We start from the raw sequence: 26596 nt of genomic DNA, 5'->3' as shown, positions 1-26596 counted from the left end.
TAGAATTGATAGTATATATTACTATACAATTTTCTAAAAAGGAATCAAGGTTCAATAACATTCATGAATAAAACTCAATTTATGTATTAATCTAGTACCTCCATCAATCTATAGTTCAACAAAAGACTTTAATTGAAATACTTAATTTGCCCTCTCAAAGGAAGACAAACCAAGAAAATAACTAAGATTGATAAGTACCAAATATACCCTCCTGGCATGCTGTAAGAAAATTGTGACATGAGGATAAATTGGGCAAGCTAATACTCTACTATCAACACTAGATCTTCAGAGATTTTATTATTTTTCCTTAAGTATTCAGAGAATCAACAACAAATCCAAACTTAAGAAAAAAGAGATAGGGCTGGAAATATAGCTCAGTTGGTAGAGTGCTTGCCTCGAATGCACAAGGCCCTGGGTTCAATCCCCAGCACCACCAAAAAAAAAAAAAAGACATAAATTTTCCACAACTAATATTGACCTCCTATGAACAAGAAAGTTATTACAGAGGCAACTGCAAATGGCTCAATTTCACACAAAAGTTTTGACTTTAGTTATAGTATTTCAACTTTCTAAAAATATATATAATGAAAACTACTTCATGTGAAATTTAGAATTATTTTTTTCCCCACAATAATGGAAATTGAACCCAGAGATACTCTACTCCCGATCACCATCTCCAGCCCTTTTTAATGTTATTTTGAGACAAGGTCTCTCTAACTTCCCAAGCTGGCCTGTAGTCACCGGAATTACAGATAGGTGCCACCGCACACAACTTATAGAGCTTTCTGATTTAACTTTCCTAATAATTTTATTTTCATATCTATCCCTCATCTACTTGGAGAAGGTGAACTGAAAGATACCCATTAAAGTCAAATGTCCAGGTGTGGTGGCATGCATGCCATTAGTCCCAGTGAATCAGGAGGCTGAAGCAGGAGGATCACAGGGTTGAGGCCAGCCTCTAAAACTTAGCAAGACCTAAGCAACTTAGCAAGACCTTGTCTCAAATCATAAAAAGGGCTAGAGATGTGGCTCAGTGATTAAGCACCCCTGGATTCAATCCCCAATACCAAAAAAAAAAAAAAAAAAAACCCCACAGTCAAATGGCAATAAAAATAATAATAAATAATCTATTCAGTATGTCTTAATTCTATTGCTCCTTTACAATGCTTAATAATCTCAATAAAGACCAAATATATTCCACTAGTAAATTACATACACTTAGGGATTTTATATATATATATAACCTGGCATCAGTTTTAAGAGCCAAAATGAGATAACAGAGAAAATGGGCAATAAAGAAAATAGGACTACTCCTGAAGGAAACTAACAAAGTAAGTTTAGGATTTTCATATGTTAAATTTGGGGGTGAGAGTAAATCAGAGTCTCCCAATATTTTCTGAAACCATGGAAAAATTTTTAGCAAGTAGTTTGTCAAAAGCCTCAGTACACAATATAGATAACTGAACAAGCTGAAATGGGAAACAGTTGAACCAACCAAAGCCTGAATTAAATTCAGTTATCAAACTAGATGATCTCAAAGATTCCCAAATTCTTGACTTCTAGTTAAGTTTTTACAGAATGTTTTCAAAAAAGTTCACAAGTACAAAAAATGGCAAAATTTCCAAAACTTACATTAGATAATTTCTATATACATTTTTTTCTTCAATATCAGATTATCCCCATGAAATACAATATTTAAAATACAGATGGAGAAAAAAATACCCATGCATCATAAATGCTAAATCTTTTCTGAAAATGTGGGTCTACTATAGAAAGTATAAATACTGCCTGGTTAAGATAGGGCAGTTATATAGTAAAGTTTGGAAACTTAGTAGAAAAGTTTCGAAATTAGCTTAAGATGGGACTAAAATTACTATAGAAAATCTTTGCCACCTGCACTTCAGATAGAGCATTAATCTCCAAGATATATAAAGAACTCAAAAAACTTAACACCAAAAAAATCAACTAACCCAAATCAATAAATGGGCAAAGGCATTTCACAGAAGAATAGGCACTTCACAAAAGAGGAAATAAAATCCATCAAGAAATATAAAAAATGTTCAACATCTCTACCAATTAGAGAAATGCAAATTAAAACTACACTGAGATCTCATCTTACTCTAGTCAGAATGACAATTATCAAGAATACAAACAATAATAAGTGTTGGCAAAGATGTGGGGGAAAAGGTACAGTCATACTTTGCTGGTGGGACTGCAAATTGGTGCAACCACTCTGGAAAGCAGTATGGAGATTCCTCAGAAAACTTGGAATGTAACCACTATTTGATCCAGTTATCCCACTCCTCGGTTTATACCTAAAGGACTGAAAATCATCATACTACACTGACGCAGTCACATCAATGTTTATGGCAGCTCAGTTCACAATGGCTAAGTTATGGAACCAACGTAGGTGCCCTTCAACAGAAGAATGGATAAAGAATATGGTGTATATATGTGCACAATGGAATACTACTCAGCCATGAAAAAGAATGACTTTATGTCTTTCACGGGAAAATGGATGGCCTGGAGATTATCATGCTAAGTGAAATAAGTCAATCTCCCCAAAAAACAAAGGCCAAATGTTCTCTCTGATATTCGGATGCTAACACACAAAAAGGTATGGGGAGGGAAGAATAGAAATTCAGTGGATTAGACAAAGGACCATGAAGGGAAAAGAGAAGACAGGAATAAGAAAGACAGTAGAATGAATTGGATATAATTTTCCTATGTTTGGATATGCATATTTGACCATGTAACTCCACATCATGTACAACCACAAGAATGGGTATACTCCATGTACATATGTCAAAACATACTCTACTATCATGTAGATCTAAAAAGAACAGATCTTTTTTAAAAAGATATAGAAAGTCAATAAAAATATCAAATTTGTTTTACCTGTTAGCTAGATCACACACAGCTATCAAGGTATCAATGTCTGCTTTGTGATCCTTTTCTTCATTATGTTGCTTAGGTATATCTAAAGTAGAAAAAAATAATTACTTATGTTCATACATGTTCAAGTATTTCTTGAAATTCTAAAACCTTTTTATTTTTTTGTACAGTTCTGGGGATTAAACCCCAGTCTTCACATCTATTAGATAAGTAGTCTCTTAGCCCCAGAACAGAAGAAATCAGAAGATAACAAACACTTAATAAGAAAAGAATTATCCAATTGTTAAGATAAAGTGATAGGCACAAAAGTAATACAGCATATCTATTTTTTTTTAAGAGAGAGAGAGACAGAGAGAGAGAGATAGAGAGAGAAATTTTAATATTTTACTTTTCAGTTTTCGGCGGACACAACATCTTTGTTTGTATGTGGTGCTGAGGATCGAACCCAGGCCGCACGCACGCCAGGCAAGCGCGCTACCGCTTGAGCCACATCCCCAGCCCCAATACAGCATATCTAAATAGTAAGCTTTTATAAAAAGACTGCTACATGTGCAAGGCTATGACCTTGATACACAATCATGCAAAAACCAAACAAACAAAACAGACAACTGAACCGGAAACTCATACTAAAACAAAATTTCCAAAAGCTGACAGTCCATAAATTTTCCAGTGTTATATAACTATGTTTCCTGTTTAAGTACACAAATCATGTAATAGCACATAAGCCAGCAAGGCCAAAAAGCTAGTGTTTAGCATACTTGGCACACTTTTTATGCAGCAATCAATCTAAATATTTACTCATCATCTTATCATTGAATAACTATGTGCCACTACTGTACTAACAATGGGAAAAAGAAAGGAGAGACCATGCTTCTAGTGAGTCAGTCAAGTGATGAATGAAGTGTGATACTACTAAGTATTATTATACAGAAGTATGTACAAAAAGCAAGAAGTCAGAAGAGACACCTGGCCCAAACTGGGGAGAGGGAAGAAGGTATGAAGGTATTGAGAGAATATGGTACTGTAGCATGGGGATTATGCCCTATAGCACTGGGTTGGGGGATATATACCACGGAGGCATAAAGGGAAATGAGACTAGTGAAGAAAGCCAGGGTTATGCTACATAGGATTTGATATTGCAGGGACTACTCCTCTTTTCAACATGTTAGTTTCCAAAAGGCTTCCCTATTTGTACATGTGTCCCAACTGTCACTGTATCAGAAGCCAATGTAAATACTATGTAAAGTTTTCCTCTTAATCCATCACTATAAACATGCCATTTCTTATAACATTTTCACCTTGAGGCACCTACTAATTGTAATGAAACTACGCTAATGCTTATAAACATCCCCAAAGTAAGTACAAATACAACTCTACTACAAAACTGGTAGAAAAATCATGAACAAAAATTATTATACACCACTATAAACACCATCTATTGTAGGGAGCCAGAGTTGAAACATTTATTCTGGCATGTAAGAAAGCTTGAAAGGTAAAAATTGGTAAGCATTTCAAATTCTTCCCCCTAATGATAAGAAGCTATTAATGTGTTTTATATCAGAAAATGAAAGGGACTATATTTATGTTAAAGTAAGACCACTGACAGCCATTGTGTATATGGAACGAATTGAATATTGGAGATAGCAGAACTAGACTGAATATAATTTCAAGTAAGAAATGATGTGCTGGGGGTGTAGCCCAGTGGTAAAGTTCTTGCCTAACATGCATGAGGTCCTGGGTTCAATTACTAGGAAAGAAAGAAAGAAAAGAAAAGAAAAGAAAAGAAAAGAAAAGAAAGAAAGAAAGAAAGAAAGAAAGAAAGAAAGAAAGAAAGAAAGAAAGAAAGAAAGAAAGAAAGAAAGAAGAACTAGATGTGAAAATAGAAAATGTGAGGATAAGACATTTGAAAGATAAAAAAATAAAACTGAACTCATAAGAGGGTAAACCAAACAGAAACAGACACTAATTGGTACCCTACCATAAGTACACTAGAACTGCTGAATTCAATTAAGAAAAATAAAGGAACTAAAAGAACAAATAAATATCAATATAAGACAGAAAGTCTGATCAGAATGGCAAGCTCAAACTAAGAAAGGGCATCTGATAAAAGCAGGCAGGCTCTAGGGGCTGGACACTGGAAAATTTATGCCTATCTGGCTAAATTCTGAAGCCACTCAAGCTGGGATCTGAAATGAGAGACTGACATAAAGCCAGGATACTGAAAGGGCTGCTCTCTAATCCTCAAAAGGGATTATAAAAATTCTGCCACCTGGACTGAAGAAGTATAAAGATTCTTGCTATACCTGAGTTGGGGGGAGGGAATGAAAGAAATTTAAAACCTTTACTACTCAAAAGGAGGTATAAAATCCAAAATTATAATGGTTATTTGTTATAGGAATCCCAAAGACATTAACTGGTCTAATTCAAAAGAAAAACCTATATCTATATAATAACCTATAGAAGCTATTTTATAACCCAGAGCTCCCAAGAATCCTTCAGAGGTAAAGAGACTCAGTAAAGTTGAAATCATGATCACCTTCTCATACAAAGCAAAAACCATGAGCACTGGCAAGCAGAACATATAGAAGCACAAATAAGCAAGACAGAAGACAGAAAAATTAAAAAGACAAAATCAGTATATTTAAAATGATTAGTAGCCAGGTGCTAGGGTACTCAACTGTAATCCCAAAAACTCAGGAGACTTAGGAGTATCTCAAGTTTGAGGCCAACCTCAAAAACTTAATGAGAGTCTAAACAACTTAGTCAAACTATCTCAAAATAAAAAGAACTGGGGATGTAGCTCAGTAGTAAAGTAAAGCAGCTCTGGGTTCAAGCTCCAGTAACAAAAAAAATAAAATAATTAGCAAAAAAAGAAACAAAAGAAGCCATAATGAAAGAAGACCATAAAAAAATCAAATTTTGAAAAAGAAGCATAATAAGGCATCTAGAAATTAAGTATTCATAAAGATTAAATACTAAAAATAGGTCAAAAGGCAGATCGAGCTGGGCACAGCAGAGCAACTCAGGAAGCTGAGGAAGGAGGGATGTGAATTTAAAGCCAGCCTCAGCAACTTAGCAAGACAGTGTCTCAACATAAAAAGAAAAAATGTTGGGGATGTGACTCGGAGGTCAAGTGCCTCTGAGTTCCATCCCCTGGTACCAAAAAAAAAAAGCAGATCAAATATATATCTAAAAGATAACTAGCGAACTATAAAAGGAATTTTTAAGGCTAGGCACAGTGGAACATGCATGTTGTACCAGCTATTTGGGAGGCTGAGGCACGATCACCTGAACCCAGGAATCAAAAGACAGGCTGGGCAACACAGCAAGGCCCTGTCTCAAAAAAACAAAAAAGGAAAAAGAAAATAAGGACTGATACCCACGTTCATCAAAATGGACGAACCTTGTAAACATTGTATGTAAAGTGAAAAACTGTGTAAGCAACAGATTAAAAAAAAAACTTTGGGCTGGGGTTGTGGCTCAGTGGTAGAGCACTTGCCTAGCACGCAGGAGACACTGGGTTTGATCCCCAGCACCACATAAAAAACTACATGAACAAGCCTCACATGCATAAGGCCCTGGGTTCAATAAAAATAAACTACCTGAGCAAAAAATAAAGGTATTGTACCCATCTACAACTTAAAAAAAAAAAAAAACTCATATTGTATGATTTTCATTGTATGAAATATTCAAAATAGGAAAATCTATAGCAACAGGAAGTATAGTAATTATTGCCATATATATTATTGCCATAGAGTGGAAGAGGAGAAAATAGGGAGCGACTTCTTAATGGGTAAGAGATTTCTTTTTAAGACAATGAAAATGTTCTGGAACTAGAGAGTGATGATGATTGCGCAACTATAAGTTGACTAAATGTTACCATGTTGTACACTGTGCAATGAATGAAACGGTAAATTTTATGTTATGTTCATTTCACCACAACAAAAAACAAATGGAGAACAAAAGCAATAAATATAAAGAAACATTATAATAATAATAATGACAGAATGAGGATTAAAAGAGAAAAAGATAAATAACCAACCTGGTAGTGAAGCAGGATACTGAAAAAGAATACTCCTTGCGTATACTTCCTCTGACACAGGATCAAACGAAAGCGGAGACATAGGTGGTAAAAGATCCACAGCCTTTAAATACAGAATTCACAATTTTGAAGTAAACATGCTAATTACTACAATAACAATGATAATATACAAATGATTCTTTTCCAAGCAAAACTAGAATTACAAAGTATATATCCCATACTGTTTCTAAACCAAAGAGTACAATACTACAAACAAGGGGATCACTTTGTCCTCCAACTATGTCTCAGATATCATGGTATCTCACATGCAGTTTTTCTGGGGCTGTTTTGGTGTTAGTTTTCTGAGACAGGGTAAACCAGGCTGGCCTTGAACTTGCAATCCTCTTGCCTCTGCCTCCCAAGTATCTGGGATTACAGGCATATACCACCCCACCCACCTTCATTTTCTTTTTAATACAACCCTCTGAATTAAAAAAAAATTAACTATAAACGACAACATTAGCTTAATGAAAAGTCTATCACATATTTTAAAAAATTACAGAAATCAAAACTTGAACTTTAGACTCAGAGTCAGAGATGATAACACACATAGGGTTTCAAGGACATTTGTAACATGGTAAATCAAAAAGTTACCAAAACTAAACTACTCTCCAAAGGGCAAATCAATGTTACTTACTGGAGTCCAATCTTTAATTAGATTGAAAGGAGACAAACCAAGAAACTCTTCCCATTTTTTACACCACTCTCCTTGCTTTCTAATAATAGAATGTCTTATAGTTGTGAGATCTTCTTTTATTTTACACCTATGATAGCATAAAAAAAACTATTCAAACATGAATATACAAAAAAAATGGAGTGAAATTTAAGAAAACAGCAACAGTAGTAGGTAAGGAGAAAGTTTAACCAATATAACACAAAATCAATCAAATAAGCTCTCAAATGAATATTCAGAATTTAAAATACCCTTTCTCCTTTGAAAACCAGACAGCAATCAAACATCTACTCCATTTACCTTAAAAATACAATTTTTCTTCTTCAGGGGGAATTCTACACCCATGCTCTGTTCCTAAATGCAGTCTATAACTACCAGTCTTTCTTTTCAAATATAAAAATTTTTCAGGCTGCGGTTGTAGCTCAGTGGTAGAGTGCTTGCCTAGCACACTGAGGCACTGGGTTTGATCCTCAGTACCACATAAAAATAAATAAAGGTACTGTGTCCATTTACAACTAAAAAAAAAAAAAATTTTTCTGGCCAGGCACAGTGGTACATGCCTATAATCCCAGCAGCTTCAAAGGCTTAGGCAAGAGGATGGCAAGTTAGAGGCCATCCTTAACAATTTAGTGAGGCCTTAAGCAACTTAGTGAGACCTTATCTCAAAATAAAAAATAAAAAGGGCTGGGGATATAACTTAGTGGTAAAGAGCCTTGGGGTTAAATCTCCAGTATAAAAAAAAAAAAAAAAAAAAAAAAAACCTTTGCTGAAGTTCAGTTTTATTATTATATGACATATATATACGCACACATACACAAAAGGAGAAAAGTTAAATTATTTCATAAATTATCAGTGAAAAAATAATGTATTCCATATAAAGAAGAAAAAACTGCATTAACTTTCTACTTCATGTGTCTGGGTTGATTACAAAGTTACATTAAAAATTTCACACTTGTTTGACAAAGCTGAACAGGCATTATCTATACAAGAATTTTGCTGAGAAAGCCAGTCTATTCCTCTCATACTAAAATTTAAAAAAAAAGATCTTTCTAGTGTACCTCATATGCTTCAGATCTGATAATCTTTCCCTCTGCAATTTGGTCTCTTTTTCAAGGTAGTGAAGGTCTATTGTCAATCTTGCTTGGTCAGCCTGACAACGTTCATATTTCATTATTTTCAGGACTTCATTTAACAACTGAATTACTGTTAAGAGATTCAATTTTCCAGCCTCATAAACACTTCCCATGTGCATCTAAAGAATCAAAGGGGGAAAAAAGTAAAAAACTATAGGTTCCTCAGATAATAAATTGTTACATAAATATATCTATCTTTTTACTGTTACATAAAAAGCTCACCCTAACACAAAACTTTATAAATAATTTCAATCTAACTAATATACCATCATGCTACATTTTTATATGTTGCAAAGGTTGAAAACCAGAGTAAAAGAAATCAAACAGATGGAAAGAAAAAAATCAAGATTTAGAAGAAAGAGCAGTTTGGCAAAGAGATCAGGAGTTCATTTTTTAATCAAAAGTTAAAATCTGGGCTGGGGGTGTAGCTTTGCACTTGCCTAACATGTGCAAAGCCCTGGGCTCAATCCCCAGTACTAAAACAAAATTTTTTTAAAAAAAGAGTTACAAACTGATGACTCCTAAAAGCTGCTTCCAAAATTGGGTCATGTCCATTTGGCCTGCACAGCTAGAGTATATGCCTGCACAGCTAGACCCTGGGCAAGAACCCAGGGTCTCTTGCATACTATGAAGTAGTCTATCAATGAACTATACCCCAGTCCCTAGTTACCAGTATTTTTTAAATCATAAATTTCACCACGAATATTACAGTAATTTTCTCCAAGACCTCATCGCTTCCTATCTTCTCCCTATTGTTATAAATAATTAATGTACTCCATACCTATTGCCTGTATTCTCTACAGAAATCTAAGTTTATGCATCTTGGTTTTTATGTACTTTGAATTTGATGGGCCTATCATGCTACCTATTAAAGCGTTCCAGAGTCACAACCATATTTAATTTTTGTAATCCCTGTGTTAGAATCAATACCATGTATATAGTAGCTACTAAATAAGTCATGATTACTATAAGAAAATAAACTATCCAGATGGAATTTAGTTGAAGGGCAGAACCTAGAAATATCAACTTGGTAATATTATTGTATGGAAAACCATGGAATTGTTAAGAAAATACAAGTAGATCTATAATGAGGGGAAAAGAAAAACAGCCATCAAAGGAACCATGGAAAACCTTTTCATTTAAAAGCTAGATAGAGATGGGCACACCTGTATTCCCAGCAATTCAGGAGGCTGAGGCAAAAAGATCACAACTTTGAGGTCAACCTCAATTCAGCAAGGCCCTCAGCAATTTAGAGAAACTAAGTCCCAAAATAAAAAAGATTGGGAATGTAGCTCAGTGGTAAAGAGCCCTTGAGTTCAATTTCCAGAATGAATGAATAAATAAATAAATAACAAGCAAGCGAGCTAGACAGAGAAAAATGAACCATAAAAAAAAACACTAAGATCAGCAGTCTAAAAAAAAGAAAAAAAAAACAGACACTGGATATCACAACACTAAAAGAAATCTTAACTGGGTGCAACAGTGTACTACATGGAAGGCTGAGATAGGAAGATCACAAGTTCAGGCCAGCTTCTGCAACTTAATGAAACTCTTATTAAATAAAACCTTATTTTACCAAAATAAAAACCAAAAAGGACTAGAAATGTAGCTCAGAGGTAGGAGACCCCCGAGTTCAATCCCCAGTACCATGAGAGGAGGAAAAAATAAATAAAATGGAATGTTTGACAGATAAAAAATAAAACAGTATGAAGACTTTTTAGAGATAATTTTTCTCTTTGAGAATTTATTAAGAACTAGTACAGTACTATCTACCTACTAAATAATCCTGTCCTCTCTATACCATGTGATGTATAAGGTATAGACAAATAATAAAAGTTGACAGTAATAAATATATACCCCTTTAAAAGTACCCTCTTTATGAAGATTTTACTACATATATTCACAAAATTAAAATTTGAAAACAGTAGAAAAATATTTCTAGAAAATCAAACTTAACATATAAAATCACTGCATGGAGCTTTTCCAAAAGCTTTTTAGAAAATATTAATGCTTACCTGACACACTTGTTTCTCTATTTTGTCAAGTAAGAGCCTTGGAATATTAATAATGACATTAGATCCATCTAAAACAAACTGGTTAACAAGACTAAGGACTGAACTAACAACTTCTCTCTCTTTTTCCAAAAACATGAGTGTTTCATTGACTGAAGTCCACAAAGACCGAACCTTTAAAAAGAAACAAATGAAATATCAAAGTCTACATATAGTTTATACATACAGTAAGACAGTCAGGCACTGTAGTGCACACCTATAATCCCAGTGGCTCAGGAGGCTGAAGCAGGAGGATCCCAAGTCAAAGCCAGCCTCAACAATTTAGCAAGGCCCTAAGCAGCTTAGCGAGACTCTGTCTCAAAGTAGAAAAATGGCCGGGCACAGTGGCACATGTTTGTAATCCCAGTGGCCGGGAGGCTGAAACAGAAGGATCGCAAGTTCAAAGCCAGCCTCAGCAACTGCAAGGCGCTAAGCAACTCAGTGAGATCCTGTCTCTAAATACAAAATTTGGCTAGGGATGCGGCTCAGTGGGGAAGTGTCCCTCAGTTGTTCAATCTCTGGTACCAAAAAAAATAATAATAATTATTATTATACATATATTAAAGAAATGTAAGCATAAATATTTGCTCACTGCTAGTTAATAAGTAAATTTCCTGGGATGAATTCCAGTGAGAAAATTAAACTACTAATTCTAATAGTTTAAAAGCATTGATATTACTTTTAAAGGGGCTTGAAAATGAAAGAATTTCTCAGAAGAATCTAGCTCAATTATAATTTTCAAAAAAAAAATCTTTATACCAAGATACAATTAGTATTTTCTGTATTCTAAAAATGTCATTAATCTTAATGGAGAATTTTCAAGAAAAATAATAAAAAAAGTTTTCAAGAGAAAAGAAATACTACTAAACATTTATCTTAAGTCATTCAGATTTCAGAAAAGTTAAAATATAATTATGCTTCTCTAAAAGCAGAAACTCTCAGGCCTATATTAACCTATGTTCACTGAAATGCTTGTGCAAGGGCTGGGGTATTAACTCAGTGGTAGAGTGCTTGCCTAGCATGTTGAGGCACTGAGTTCGATCCTCTGCACAGCATATAAATAATAAAATAAAGATCCATCAACAAAAAAGAAAAAACAATTTAAAAAAGAAATACATATACAAGAATTTCCACAGCAGATTTATCAAAGTTTCAGACAGACGAGAGAAAAAAGTTTTAATGGATTATTGCACTGCATGGTGACCAGTTATTAACAATACATATTTCAAAACTGCTAATAGATTTTAACATTCCCATGTCAAAAAAAAATGATAAATTGGTAAGGTAATCAATGTTACTCACTTAACTAAATCTTTTAAATTTTAAATCTTTTAAATTTACATAAAGATCAACATATCGCATTGTACCCCTAAAAAAGCATTATCATTATTTATATCAATTAAAATAAGAACATTAACAAAAACATTCTAGAACTTTTATTTGTAATAGTTAAAACTGGAAACAAAGGTTCATCTAGATTGAAGATTTGACAGGCTATATATTATGATTTGCACATTTTTTGTATTTATGTTATTCATTATCTTATCTGAATCATGAGAAGACTACACTAACATGGGTGTAGTCATGTTTACCGTATTCTTCTTACTTGGAAAAATCTGTTGAAGTATATCTCTAATTAAAGTGCTGCATAACAAGGTAAAGTTGTCCCCAAACATAGACTTGGTTGGTGGCCTGTTGGTCTCACAGGATGGGATTCCCTCCTAATTCATCATCATCCAGTATCCAGTTCTCAATTTTTACAAGTCTAGAATTTTGTCTATTAATGACTCAAAGCTGATGGACTCAGGGGAAATGAATAATAACCATATTCAGGACAGAATGACGTAAAATATTAATAGGTTTCATACCAACCTATTAAATTTATCATCAGTGATATTGCATTCAATAGTAAGACTGTTCCTATTCACAAAATTGAAAGATCCATAACGAAAGTAACTTTGGCTGTTTCTTCATTATTGTAGTCCAAATATCTAGAAGATGCCTGGCACATAGAAGGCAATCAATAAATACTCACTGTCCTACACAATAGCATACACCTGTAATCCCAGCAACTCGGGAGGCTGAGGCAGAAGGATCACAAGTTCAAAGATAACCACAACAATTTAGTGAGACCCTACACAACTTAGTGAGACCCTGACTCAAAATAAAAAATAAAAATGCTTGTGGATCAGGGGTAAAGAACCTCAGTACCAAAAAAATAAAGAAACACTCTCTGAATGATTAACTATTTCCTGAAGCAGGCACTCACCTTTTCTAGCTAAAAGGTACATAAGAAGTCCAATTAATACCCAAAGCAGCTTGAAAATCACAGAATCACAATAAAGAGCTTGAAAGAGATTCCATACAAACAAAAAGAAAACACTTTGAGCCCATATCAAAGCCAACCTCTGGTTGCCTTAGATACTTTACATTTTCCAGATTCCTCTCTACTGCCACATAATCCTCAATTTGACTTCTCATATTTTCCTAAACTTACCATCTCCCTTCAGCTAATTTATTTTATTTAGCTAAATTAATACCAGGAATTAAGTTATAATCAAGCAGAATTTTTCTTGCTGGAATAAAGATTTTAAATTCATCATTTAAAACAAATTTTGCATGTGTACTTAATCATATAAATTATAAACCACTTTTTTTATTATATTCAAAGTTTTACTAGCATCTTATTGATATTGTCTTATATATCATCTAAAAAGAGCAAAAAGAAAAAAAAAAGTAGTATTACTACAAAAAGAAACTGCAAAAAGAAAATAGAATACAGTTGCCAGGTATGGTGGCACATGCCTATCATTCCAGCTACTCTGGAGACTGAAGCAAGAGGATCACTGACTCCCAGGAATTCAGTGCCAGCCTGGACAACAAAGTGAAACCCTATCTCTTTAAATAAATAAATAAATAAATAAATAAGTGTGTGTGTAGATATATATTAAAAAACAGTCCAATTAAGCAATTATCGCATATCACAAAAGTCAAAAAGACTCAATATGTCCCTTCAAAGTTGTCTCACCTTTTGAATTTTCTCTTGTATGTTACTTTCATCCTCACAGGGTTCCATTCTAGCAAAAATTAAATAATCTAATTAGTCATAAGAAAATTACACAGTGATTTAATATCCAAATTGGTCCACAAACCCACCTACTAATAGTCATTCCAATTAAAAAATTATAATAAAAATAAAATTCAAGCTCAAAGCAACAATAATTTTTAAGACTGGATTAGAAATCAGAGCTATGCTCTAATCCTATCATCATCTAGCTACTGACATATTATTTTAATTAATGTTTCTGAGAATCTGTTTCTTCAAACAAATAAAATGCAACTTCTATAGAATACATATAAGCCAATTCCAGCTCTAAAAGTCACTTACTTTTTTATTTGGTTTTGCAGTTCTATACATTCTGATCTCAAATTTCGTACTTGCTTAACTGATAATCTGGAAAACATATAAAATGTCAACTATAATTCCATTACAATTAGCCATCAAAACCCATTTAAATATATTCCCTTTTTATATCCTTGCTTCTAGAGACATCCAATAGTCAACTAAGACTCTGGACTCCCTTCAGTAGTTACATGAGGATGTAACATAACATATAAGGTACTACTGAGATGAACAACAATTTGTAGGCTAAATATTCTGAATTCATTGAGTAGAATGGTGGAGGTCAATAAGATTACTCTCTTATCCTTATCTCATATATCTAGAGGGTAAACTTAAATATTATAAAATATAGTCAGGCAACATTTCCATTTTAAGGTAATTTCAAAGGATTCTGTAGCATTATTAGTAACAATCATTTGAAAAATTATCTTAAGGGAGCTAGGGATATAGCTCAGTGGTGGAATGCCTGCCTCACATGCACAAGGCCCTACATTTAATTCCTAGCAATGCAAAAAAAAAAAAAAGAAAGTTAAATATGGAATATCTACTTAAAGAAGCATTTACTTAATAAAATATCTACTCAACAAACTAATAAATACACATTGAAAGTAATACATTAATTGCGCTTGGTGGCGCCCGTCTATAATCCCAGTGTCTTGGAGACTGAGGCACTTCAATGCCAGCCTCACCGGATTAGTGAGGCTCTGTCTCTAAATAAAATATTTTAAAATGGGCTGGGGAGGTAGCTCTGTGATTAAGTGCCCCTGGGTTCAATCCCTGGTACAAAAAAAAGTAATAATGTAAAAATTTATAGAATGAAATATCAAGTCCAAAAAGGATACAAAATAGAATGACCACAATTTCAGCGTAAAAATATATTTCATAAAAAAAGAAAAATCACATAAGAAATTAAATTTTTTAACTAAAGTGACTTTATCCTTTTCTCTAAACTTTCGTTTACAATATGCCTAGAGCTTAAAAATACTTTATTCACAAGTTCTCTGATTTCAAAATGTAAACAAAGGGCTGGGAGTGTAGTTCACTGTAGCTCAGTGGAAGAGCTCTTGCCTACTATGTGTGAGGCCCTAAGATCAATCCCTAGACTACAAAACAAATAGTAAATGCAATTTCATATTTCTACTGAAGTCACATTTGATGACATGTGTTCACAAAGAAAGGAAATATTTTCTATCAAAATACTACTTACTGTGCATTTTCCTGATATTGCTGGGTAACATAATCTTCTCTTTGCAAAATTTGTAAAAATCTATTACGTGAAACATGCCATCTGGCCATGCACTTGTGCATATCTTGTGGCTTTACATTAAATGTTTCTGTAAAATGTAGAGAAGAATCTACATGGAAGACAATATCAGAAAACACACTTATAAGCTAATAAATATGAAAAGTGTTCAATTTTTACCAGGTGCAGTGGTGTACACTTGTAGTCTCAGCATTCACAAGGTTGAGGAAGAAGGATCACATAAGCCTAGGAGTTCAAGGCTAGCTGGGCAACCCAGCAAAACCCCTTCTCAAAAAAATAAAAATTTAATTTTAAGAAATAAATATCATGTAACTAACAATTCCTTAAAAGCTATTATACCACACACATAATACATAAAAAGATAAAACTAAATGTTAATGAAACCAAGATAACCTTTTTTAAAACTAGTTTAACTAAAAAGGTTATCAAAAGCGAAGTTTTTTTAATATAATTATCTGGCAGAGATTCTCTGAACAAACACATTGTTATATATATGAGCTATTAGGCTTTTTAACAAGATCTTTTAACAGCAAAGAAAGGAAAGTTAACTAAAAGAGATAAGGTGAGGCTAGGGACGTAGGTCAGAGCAGAGTATTTACCTAACATACTCAAGGCCCAGAGTTTAATCCCCAGCATGGCAGAGAGAGAGAGAGAGAGAGAGAGAGATAAAAAGAGATGAGGAGCCAGGCACAGTGCCCCATGACTATAAAGCCAGCAACTCAGGAGGCTGAAGCAGGAGGACTGCATGTTCAAGACCAACCTCAGCAATTTAGCAAAGCCCTGAAGAGATTCTATGTCAAAATATAAGGGCTGGAGATATAATAGTTGGTAGAGTGCTTGCCTTGCATGCACAAGGCCCTGGGTTCAATCCCTAGCACCACAATAAAATAAAATAAAACAAAACAAAACAACAAAAAAGGGCCAAGCAGATGGCACATGCCTGTAATCCCAGCAATTCATGATGCTGAAGCAGGAGGATCACAAATTCAAAACTAGCCTCAGTAATTTAGCAAGGCCCTAAACAACTTAACAAGACCCTGTCTCACAATAAAATATAAAAAGGGCTGGGGATGTGGCTCAATGTTGAAGCACCTCTGGGTTCAATCAGGGATATCAAAAGAAGAGGGGCAGGGGATGCTGGGGATGTGGTTCAGTGGTTAAGAAACCCTGGGTTCAAAAAAAAATTAAAAAAAAAAAAAGAAACCCTGGGTTCAATCTCTGGTACCCAAAATAGGAGATGAGGTATAACCAAGCTGGTGGCACACACACATAATCCTAGCAATTTGGGAGTCTGAAGTAGCAAGATCACAAGTAGCCTCAGAAATTCAGTGAGACTGTCACTGTCAACAACATAAAAAAAAGTTACAGTGCATACATTACACATATATCAGCCTATGTATTCAAATATGTATACATATATCATACTGGTAAATTAATCAAATCCATTCAAAACAGAAATTTCCAACACATTACTAGGAACAAAAATAAATCTCTAACTCATTCAACACTATTTATTAGAGATCAAAAATTATAACCTGCAAGCCTAATTTAGCCCACCTGCTATTTTTGACAGCCCAATAAGGTAAGAATGGTTTCTACATTTAAGGGTTGTAAAAACAAAACAAAGAGATATTCAACAGAGACTCTAGGTGGCTCATAATTCTAAAATGTTTATTATCTGGCTTCTACGGAAAGCCAAACTCCTATATTAAAACATAATAACATATATAAAATAATGTAAATAGTAACCAAGATTCACTTTGAGATTTCAACATATAATTCCAGTAAAATATGAACTATTTGATTTTTGAGGTAAATTAATATTTTAACTTATCTTGCTTTATTAAAAACCTCTTGATTTTAAAACTGTGAAGAATAGTAACAATTTAAGAATCACACTAGGCACAATGGCACATGCCTGTAATCTCAGTGACTCAGGAAGCTGAGACAGGAGAATCCCAAGTTCAAGGATGGCCTCAACAACTTAACTTAGTGGTAAAGCACTCCTGGATTAAATTCCCAGTACCACAAAAAAAAGAAAAAAAATTAAGAATCAAAACCAAACAAGCCAGGCACGGGGCATCCACCTGTAATCCTCACGCTCAGGAGGGTGAGGTAGAAGGATCTCGAGTTCAAAGCCAGCCTCAGCAACAGCGAGGTGCTTGGAAACTCAGTGAGACCCTGTCTCTAAATAAAATACAAAAGATAGGGTTGGGGATGTGGCTTAGTGTCGAGTGCCCCTGATTTCAATCCCTGGTACCAAAACAACAACAACAACAAAAATCCTACTATAAGATTTACTTACTTTTAGAATTGGTTTTAATATATTTTAATGCAACAAATCTTGCAAAATGATACATCAGATGAATAAACTTAGGACCACCAGGAGACAGAAACAATGAACCAACAACTTGAGGAAAGCTATTTCCACATTCAGCCTATGAAGAAAAGAGACAAGATGAGTTGAAAACCTTATCAACAATAATTCTCATATTTATATCAAGTATTTTTTTTAAAGAGTGACAATCTTGAAAATGGCTATATATCAGGAGCACTTTACTTTAAGGGAAAGCTCAACCATCAGTACTAATCATTAGCAACCCCTCCTCGTAGCATAAGGCTTGAATAAATCCAAGTCCACTGCAAAGTGGAAAATGGGCAGGGAGGGCCAATCACCACCCCAACCCACTCCCTCCTCACATCATACTATTTTTGAAGCATAAAAAAATTTACCAGGATTATTCTGTTTGAACCACACATTGTTTGGTTTTTCTAAACTCTACATGTATTTGGTCAAAAAGATAATTATAATTAAACAAGCTCTAACCACTGATGTTATTTAAAGAAACATACTGAAATAATCTTGGCCAAAAAATATTTTACGTAGGGGCTGGGGTTGCAGCTCATGGTACAACACTTGCCTAGCACATGTGAGGCACTGGGTTCAATCCTCAGCACCACATAAAAAATAAATACATAAAATAAAAGTATTGTGTCCATCTACAACTAGAAACATTAAATAAATAAATCAATCTCTCTCTCTCTCTCTCTCTCTCTCTCTCCCCCCCAGGCATAGTGATGCACACCTATAATCCTAGTGACTCAGGAGGCAGGAGGATCTTAAGTCCAAGGACAGCCATGGCAATTTAGTAAGACCCTATCTCAAAATAGAAAATAAAAAGAACTGGAAGCCAGAAGTAGTCATGCACATGTGTAATCCCAGTGGCTTGGAAGGCTAAGGCTAGAGGATTGTGAGTTCAAAGGCAGCCTCAGCAACTTAACAAGGCCCTAAGCAACTTCAAGAGACCCTGTCTCAAATAAAATATAAAAAGGGCTGGGAATGTGGCTCAGTGGTTAAACACCCATGGGTTCAATTTCCAGCCAAGAAAAAAAAAGAACTGGGGACGAAACTCAGTAGTAGAATACTCAATACCAATGAAAAAGATTTATATCCAAAACGTTAATGCAGTTTTTTTTAATTTTTTTTAATACCTTCATTTTATTTGTTTATTTTTATGTGGTGCTAAGGATCGAACCCAGTGCCTCATAAGTGCAAGGCAAGCACTCCACTGAGCCACAACCCCAGCTCCAGATGTAGTTTTTAACAGCTTTTAATTTCTTAAAGTCTTCATCTTCCAAAAAGAGAATACTTACAGAAATCTTTTTTAACCACTCACAGCAGTGTTTCCGGAATTCACTGTCACTTTTTTGATCAAATGGAGGCCAGCAAAATCTTTAAAAATAATAATAGCAATACACTCATATACTCAAAAAAATCAAACTCAGCAAAATTTAAAATCACATCAAATTTATTTCCTATACTAAGAACATCAAAGCAAAACAGATTAAATGTAACATTCTTAGGGACTGGGGTTGTGGCTCAGTGGTAGGGCACTCGCCTAGCACACATGAGGCACTGGGTTCCATCCTCAGCACCATATAAAAATGAAATAAAGATATTGTGTCCACCTACAACTAAAAAAAAATATTTATTTTAAAAAATGTAAAGTTCTTACATTTCACCTAGATAGATATCAATCTAAGAAATTGGGTATTTTTATCTATAGGGTTGAGATTAGTGCAGTTAAGGAATATATATATGAATAACTAATGAATAAATTTAATACATATACATACAAATAATTAAGAAGCAGGTATTTAAAAGTACTGAAAATAAAAGACAAAGCTCTCAATGGATTCACTTGACCAAGGCATAAAGATGGTATAAACTAGTATATTAAAGGGAGAAGATATTTTTTTAAGAGAGAGAGAGAGAGAGAGAGAATTTTAATATTTATTTTTTAGTTTTCGACAGACACAACATCTTTGTTTGTATGTGGTGCTGAGGATCGAACCCGGGCCGCAGGCATGCCAGGCGAGCGTGCTACTGCTTGAGCCACATCCCCAGCCCAAAAGGGAGAAGATATTAAAGGAAAAAAATTTAATGTATCTACATGATGAGTGAAGGAAAAGGATTGCATGAGAGTATGATTGCTAGAGATTTATTTATTCTAATTTATTTGTGGTTTCTATGTGAAACGTTTGACAGCACAATATAAATATTAACACAATCTGAACATTATTTCAGACAGAAAAAACTCAAAATTCATACAAAATAACTTAGAACTTAGACTACTAGGTGTTTACATTTTTACAATCATCTTAAACTTAGCACAGGCTAAACTTAACAGGAATGATTTTTGCCTATAACAACTGACACTTTAGAACATATCACTGAACAAAATATTAAGGATTTACAGAGCACTGGAAAGTTAAAATAGACAAAATAAATAACACTGCCTATAGAAGTAGTAAGGCTTGGGGTAATTAACTTAAAAAATAGGACAAGCGGTGCAGCAGCACATGTGATTGGAGAGGCTGTGGCAGGAGTTCAAAGCCAGCCTCAGTAACTTAGCAAGGCCCTAAGCAATTCAGCAAGATCCTATCTCTAAATGAAATATTGAAAAGGGATGGGGATGTGGCTCAGTGGTTAAGAGCCCTGGGTTCAATCCTCTGTACCAAAAGGGGATGGGGGGCAAAATTAAATTTATAAACAGACTGGTATCAGTTAATTATTTTGCTAATTAAGACCATGAAGATTGTTAGGAACTAATTTTATGAAACAAAACCTATATTACCTATGAAATACATAATGATTTTAAGGTAAGTACCCAAAACAATCACCCATATATATAAAAGTTAAACATTGCCCTATGTGGCACACATGGCTGGTAGTCCCAGCAACTCAGGAGGCAAGGCAGGAGGATTGCAATTTCAAGGCCACCCATGGCAACATATAAAAATAAACATAAGGAATATGTTTGACAAATAAATCCAGGGTTCGGACATTATATTCATTTTGTATAATTTACTATTAACCTTTTACCTTCATTTATAAGTTTTAAGTGTCCAGAAAAGCGGGTATATTTGAAACACTTCTTTGAAATCCCTATCATTACAGTACAGGGCTTTGCCAAATAAAAATACATTTTCAAAAATTTTCCCGATTAAAACCTTATGGCTTGTTTTAAGCATTTCAAGAAATACTAGAAAAGGTAAGGAAGTATATCTAATTCCTAAACCCACCAATCTGACAGTATCACTGTTGACATTTCATCCTTTGTCTTTTTACCCTACGTATACTTAATTTTTCTATGAATATATTATATGTTATAAAATATAAAAAAGGGCTGGGCATATAGCTCAAGTGGTAAAGCATCTCTAGGTTCAACCATCAGTACCACACACACACAAAAAGTTAAGCACTAAATTTCTAAGACTCAAACCTGAATTTTGCAATATCCATTCAAAACAATAGTTAATCTTCAACAAGTTAAAATTCTGGCTTACATCAAGAAAATAAAATGAAATAAATAATTTTTCCTTACTTAAAAACTTCTTTGGTGAGTGACTGGTCCAGCGTTTGAAACAAAAAATAAGAAACTATTTGAAAGGCATCTCGGTTCAGTTTATCAAACATATTCCTAGTGGTTTAAAATTAAAAAGAAGTAGGAAGAGAAAAAGGAAATGATTAATAAAACAGCATCAAAAGCTGTGTAAGAGTTTGACACAAGTTAATATTTTTTCATTCTCTTCAAGAGGTCAAGGCAAATTAATTTTTCAGTCATGTACATTTTATAACCGATTCAGAACATACAAATTTTTATTCCTGATTCTGAAAACACAGATCCAATAGAAGAAAACTGGCCTTGCTTTATTGCAGTGAAAACATTCTACAGAAAGGGAAGGAAAACCTTGATATGAAGACAATACCAACCAACAATTAATAAATAACATAAAAATAGATAATTTTTTTTAATATTTCATTTTTCTCAGGCATTATTTTAAGCCTTTTACAGGTAGTAATTCATCTAATTTTCACTAGCACATAAGGTTAAGTCTTATGCTGTTAGCTTTAACATGCATTATTTTATTTAATCCTAATGGTAATAGATAGTAGTTTGATTAACCTCAATACACAGTGGAGAAACTTAAATTTAGAGAAATTAATATACTTGTTCAAAACTAACCAGCCCAGCCAGGCGCAGTGGCACTTGCCTGTAATCCCAGTGGCTTGGGAGGCTGAGACAAGAGAACTGTGAGTCTAAAGCCAGCCTCAGCAACCACAAGGTGCTAAGCAACTCAGTGAGACCCTGTTTCTGATATACAAAATAGGGCTGGGGACGTGGCTCAGTGGTTAAGCACACCTGGGCTCAATCCCAGGTACCAAATAAGGAAAAGAAAAAATAAATATGTGTGTGTGTAGGAAAGTACTGACTTGAATATGTCCATGACCCAAAACCCAAATCTAGGGTCTCTCTCTCTCTCTCTCTCTCTCTCTCTCTCTCTCTCTCTCTTTTTTTTTTTTTTGTGGTGTTGGGGATTGAACTCAGGGCCTTGTGCATGCCAGACTTATCCCCAGCTCCCCAAGTCCAGGGTTTTTACAACTAGATTTTATTCCCAGAACCATCCTTATGATATAATGCTAGCAAATCCATTAATTTTTTTTATTGTTCCAGTTTCCCTAATTAATCAAAACAAAACCTAAAACACACACACACACACATATGAAAAAAAACAAAAACAAAAGACCCACTAAACCCTTAAGAAATGTCACACAGCTATAAGAAATCAAGAGTTAATATAAAAGCTGAAGGTATAGTTCAGTGATAGAACTGTTGCTTAACATATAGAAGGCTCCAGGTTTTATCTAAAACACCACCAAAAAAAAAAAGTTAACACGAAAAGCAAAGCATCAAATATATTTCCAAGGAATCAAATCAAGTGAATTTTTAACTTAGTATTACTATTTTCGTGCTTAACTCTTTTGTCTCTAGAAGGTCTGTATTCCTCAAGCAATACAAATGAAGCTCCATCTATCCTACTTCCTTATCATCTCCGAAATCTGTTATTTTTCTCACAGAAGACATTGTTCTTGTCTGTGACACTTACCGTAATCTCTAATAAGACATTTATTGTAGATTTATTCACTCAACTAGACTTAAAATTTATTAAGAAAAGTTTACATCTATTCTCTTCACCACTGTACACCCAGGTCCAATATCATATCAAATTCAATACATATCTGTTGATATTTATTTATGGTGGCTCATGCCTGTGATCTTGGCTACTCTGGAGGCTGAGGCAGGAAGGTTGCAAGTTTAGGCCAGCCCTAACAACTTAGCAAGACACAGTCTCAATTTTTTTTTTTTTTTAAGAGGGCTGAGAATGTAGATCAGTGTTAAAGCACTCAGCTAGCATGCAGGGCTCCCTGGGTTTGATTCCCAAAAAAATAATGAATGAAAAAAATTAATTGAACCTGTTGAATGAACAAAAATTATCTCACTTCTTTCCATTCCCACTGCCACCTTAGTTCAGGCCTAGATAGGTAACTATGAAGCCCAACTTCTCTCTCTAACCCAGTCTCTGTAAAGCAACAAGCATGATCTTTTCAAAATGCAAATACTATGCAATGGAACTGCTGGGTCATATATTAATAGCATGTTTAACTTTATAAGGAAATGGTTAAGCAACTATATGCTCAGCCAACTAGAATCTTACAGAATTGCAAACCAAAAAGAATTTTGCCATATAAGCAAATAAAAAAATTAAAACATTTTTAAAGTAAATGTGATGCTATATTCATGTTTAAACTATTTTACAGGAGACATCTGTTACACAATGACAGATCCCCTCCAATAACAGACAAAAACAACTCTAATAACGTATGGGAAAAAAACATCTGTGTTGAGAGGGAAAAATAAAAACTGCCATCACTGGACCAGAACCTGACATATTTTTTAAATTTTTCAAAGGCAAAATGCAATTGCATTGATGGATAAACCAAAGAGAAAATTAAGACGGCCAAAACACTGGAAAGAAGGATAACAAAAGCCATTCTCAGTGATGGAACCCCTGAAGAAGCTTCAAGTGCCTCTGCCAGTTCAGAAAAAAAATGAGACTGTGTTATAGGGCATCAAATCATATGAAATAAATGAAGTATTTATTAATAAAGACACTATCATAACCTGATAAATACTACCTATTAACAGTTTTTAGAATAGATTTCTATTCAAAGCCCTTCATTTATGTTAATAGCATTACCTTCTAACGTCTAAACAGTAACCAAACAAAACTTAATTACAGTTCTAAACTTTGATAGCAAAAGTCAAAATACAACTGAAAAAAAAAGTCAAGAAGGGGAAGGCAGAAAAGGAAGATGGAAAGATAAATGAACCAATTATTTTATAAATAACAGCTACATTCATTTTGAAATTACATAGTTGAGAATCATAGATTTTTGAGATTGATGAATCAAATCTAAGCACATTATTAAAACATGGCAACTAGATGAATTGAAATCATTTACAATTATCAAATAGATTGTGAAGGGCAATAGATGGCCAATGTGTCCCAAATTCTTGGCCTTCAGCGGGGAAGATAACAGATACTGTCTAAAATTACTAAGACAAAGAAATAGAAACAAAGTATTTACTGTCATGGTCATAACCGTAACAAAAGTGGCAAAAGTAAAGGAAGGGAATTATATTGTTCATTTTAATGCCCATTTCTACTGTGTGGGGTTTTTGTTGTTGTTGTTCGTTTGTTTGTTTTTTTGCCAACTGTGGCATGCCTTAGCTTCCTGATTCAAAAAGCAAAAGTTACAAAGTTAACTACCGTCAAAGGCTCCCTTGAGTACTAGAGACCTTTGCATGCCCATTTCCCACACCTTTCCACTACCAATTCGCCCCTCCTCCCACCATTTCACAGACCATCCACCTCCACCATCCAGAGAGGGTTACCCCAACTTCAGACTACCTTTCTACAAAGCCACTGGTAGATAACTGATACTGTCAGTCTCTGCCACCAGCCGGCAGAAATCGGAAGCGTGGGCTTGGTAGCCAGCGCCTGGCACATAGTAACCGCTCAACCGCCTAGGATTCATCCATCCGGGGGTTTGGGGAAAGGCGGGCCACCCATAAGTCTCCCGGCTCAGGGTCCCTCAGCCCCTTGGGTCCCCGCCTCCTTACACTCCGAGGTGTGTGTGCGACTCGATCTTTCCGCAGGCGATGGTAGCCGGGCCCGGCTCGAATCCGAGCGCCAGCAGATACATCCAGAGATGCTGCCTCTCAAAAGAAGCGCTCCAGGCAGAGCTCATCCTCACGGTAGTTACAGTGACTTCAAAGGAAGAAAAGGCCGGCTCAAGCGACTGTGAGGGCCCTCAATATCCCTCCCTACCCTCAGCCTGATGTAGTGAGGTCCCCTCCATTGCCACCGCCCGCTGCTTTCCAGCCCGGAGCCATTTCGTCTCAAATGGCCGAAAGGACTCTGAAAAAACGAGCGTCGAAAGACAGTGCAGCCACCGCTGGCTAAGTGAAGACACCACAAACTAAGACTCCCGCGCTTCAGGAAGAGCCGAGTGCGCCGACTCCGCCTAACTTCCGGGGGAGGAGGGACTTCCTTGGAGAACTGTATCTCCCGCCATGCAACGCGCCCTATTCCCGGCCTTTCCGTTCACTCCCAGCGGGAAACTACAAGGCCCACAATGCGTCGTGGGTAGGGACTGTCCCCGTGCCCGCGCCTTTCCAGTCCTTGATGTTTGCGATTCCTACTACTTGTGTATGATTATTAAATAGTCAGACAAAAAGGCACAGACGGAGTACTGCGGCTCGATGTAGTGAGAAAAGCACCGAGCATTTGACCCTGAACAAGTCACCTAACTTCTAAGCCTCAGTTCTATCATTAGCAAAATCTTTACCATCAAATGCTAACTCTTCCCTTCATCTTCTTTCTGTAATTGAAATCTGACGCTCTCCTAAGCATACTGTATCCCCTGCAGCATTCTCAATGTTTAACTGTTCTCTTTGGTAAACCCTATATAAAACAGGCCTGGAGCTGGGATGGCTTATCCCCCTTATTTCAAGTTGCCATCCCTGGCAATTATTGCCTCCTGCCTCACTAAAACCAGCTCCTCCGAAGTTTATTCTCTTCTTATAGAGGTCATCTATATGATCTTAGAATCACTGGACCTCAGCCTGAGATTTACAACTTAATTCCCTGTCTCACCAGCATTGTTAGTGAGAGGTTTTGGTGATATCAGTATCCATGTAGGTGACCTTTTCAATACCCTAGCCTCTCAATTAATTAGCCTGCTTTCCAATAACTTTGTCTTCCATTCTATCAGGTCGGTGGCGATGACTTAGAACAAAGCAGCCCATAGGGAAAGAAACATCAATCATGTGCCAACAGAAACGTCTGCCAATCAGCAACATCTCCTGACTAATGCCTGTCAATCAGCAGAACTCCCTGGCCAATCCTGGAGTTCAACCAGCTCCCCTGACCAACTCCAGCTAGACAAGGGATCCTAAAAACACCTTTTCCTATCCCAAGCCCTTCCCTTCCTGCCGTAAGTCCCAAAAAAGCCCAGTCCGGTCAAGCTCCCACTGGGTTTCTCCTCAGAGCCTTCTCCTGTCCACTCTGTCGGTCTGATGGAGCTCTACTGGGGAGTGAGTCTCAAATAAAGCCTCCTTCAGCGGCCTTTTTAAATCTGCCTCCTTTGGTCGCTGCCCGCCTTGCCTGATCTTACACATTCCACC

General features: G+C 35.4%; 1 protein-coding gene across 2 annotated transcripts in view; it reads right to left on the bottom strand.

Moving 5' to 3' along the window:
• The window catches only part of Haus6 (HAUS augmin like complex subunit 6), a 37668-nt gene extending 12225 nt beyond the window's left edge, over positions 1-25443 (bottom strand). Inside the window, exons 1-12 of one of the 2 annotated variants that reach the window (XM_048783905.1) lie at positions 25031-25443; positions 21389-21484; positions 19155-19233; positions 17806-17938; positions 15444-15591; positions 14222-14287; positions 13862-13910; positions 10798-10968; positions 8708-8901; positions 7614-7740; positions 6938-7040; positions 2899-2980 (exon numbers count right to left, since the gene is read on the bottom strand). In XM_048783905.1, the coding sequence (XP_048639862.1) occupies positions 2899-2980; positions 6938-7040; positions 7614-7740; positions 8708-8901; positions 10798-10968; positions 13862-13910; positions 14222-14287; positions 15444-15591; positions 17806-17938; positions 19155-19233; positions 21389-21484; positions 25031-25158 (1376 nt within the window). In that variant the 5' untranslated portion in view covers positions 25159-25443. The remainder of the gene's footprint in view (positions 1-2898; positions 2981-6937; positions 7041-7613; positions 7741-8707; positions 8902-10797; positions 10969-13861; positions 13911-14221; positions 14288-15443; positions 15592-17805; positions 17939-19154; positions 19234-21388; positions 21485-25030) is intronic. The other variant, XM_015502572.2, reaches the window with a different exon arrangement.
• Between the last annotated feature and the right edge of the window lie 1153 nt (positions 25444-26596).

Source organism: Marmota marmota, unplaced genomic scaffold (genome assembly GCF_001458135.2).
Source record: "Marmota marmota marmota unplaced genomic scaffold, marMar, whole genome shotgun sequence".
NCBI classification, from domain to species: Eukaryota; Metazoa; Chordata; class Mammalia; order Rodentia; family Sciuridae; genus Marmota; species Marmota marmota.
Note: the sequence above shows the minus strand (reverse complement) of the source record. Positions and strands in the feature narration are given on the sequence as shown.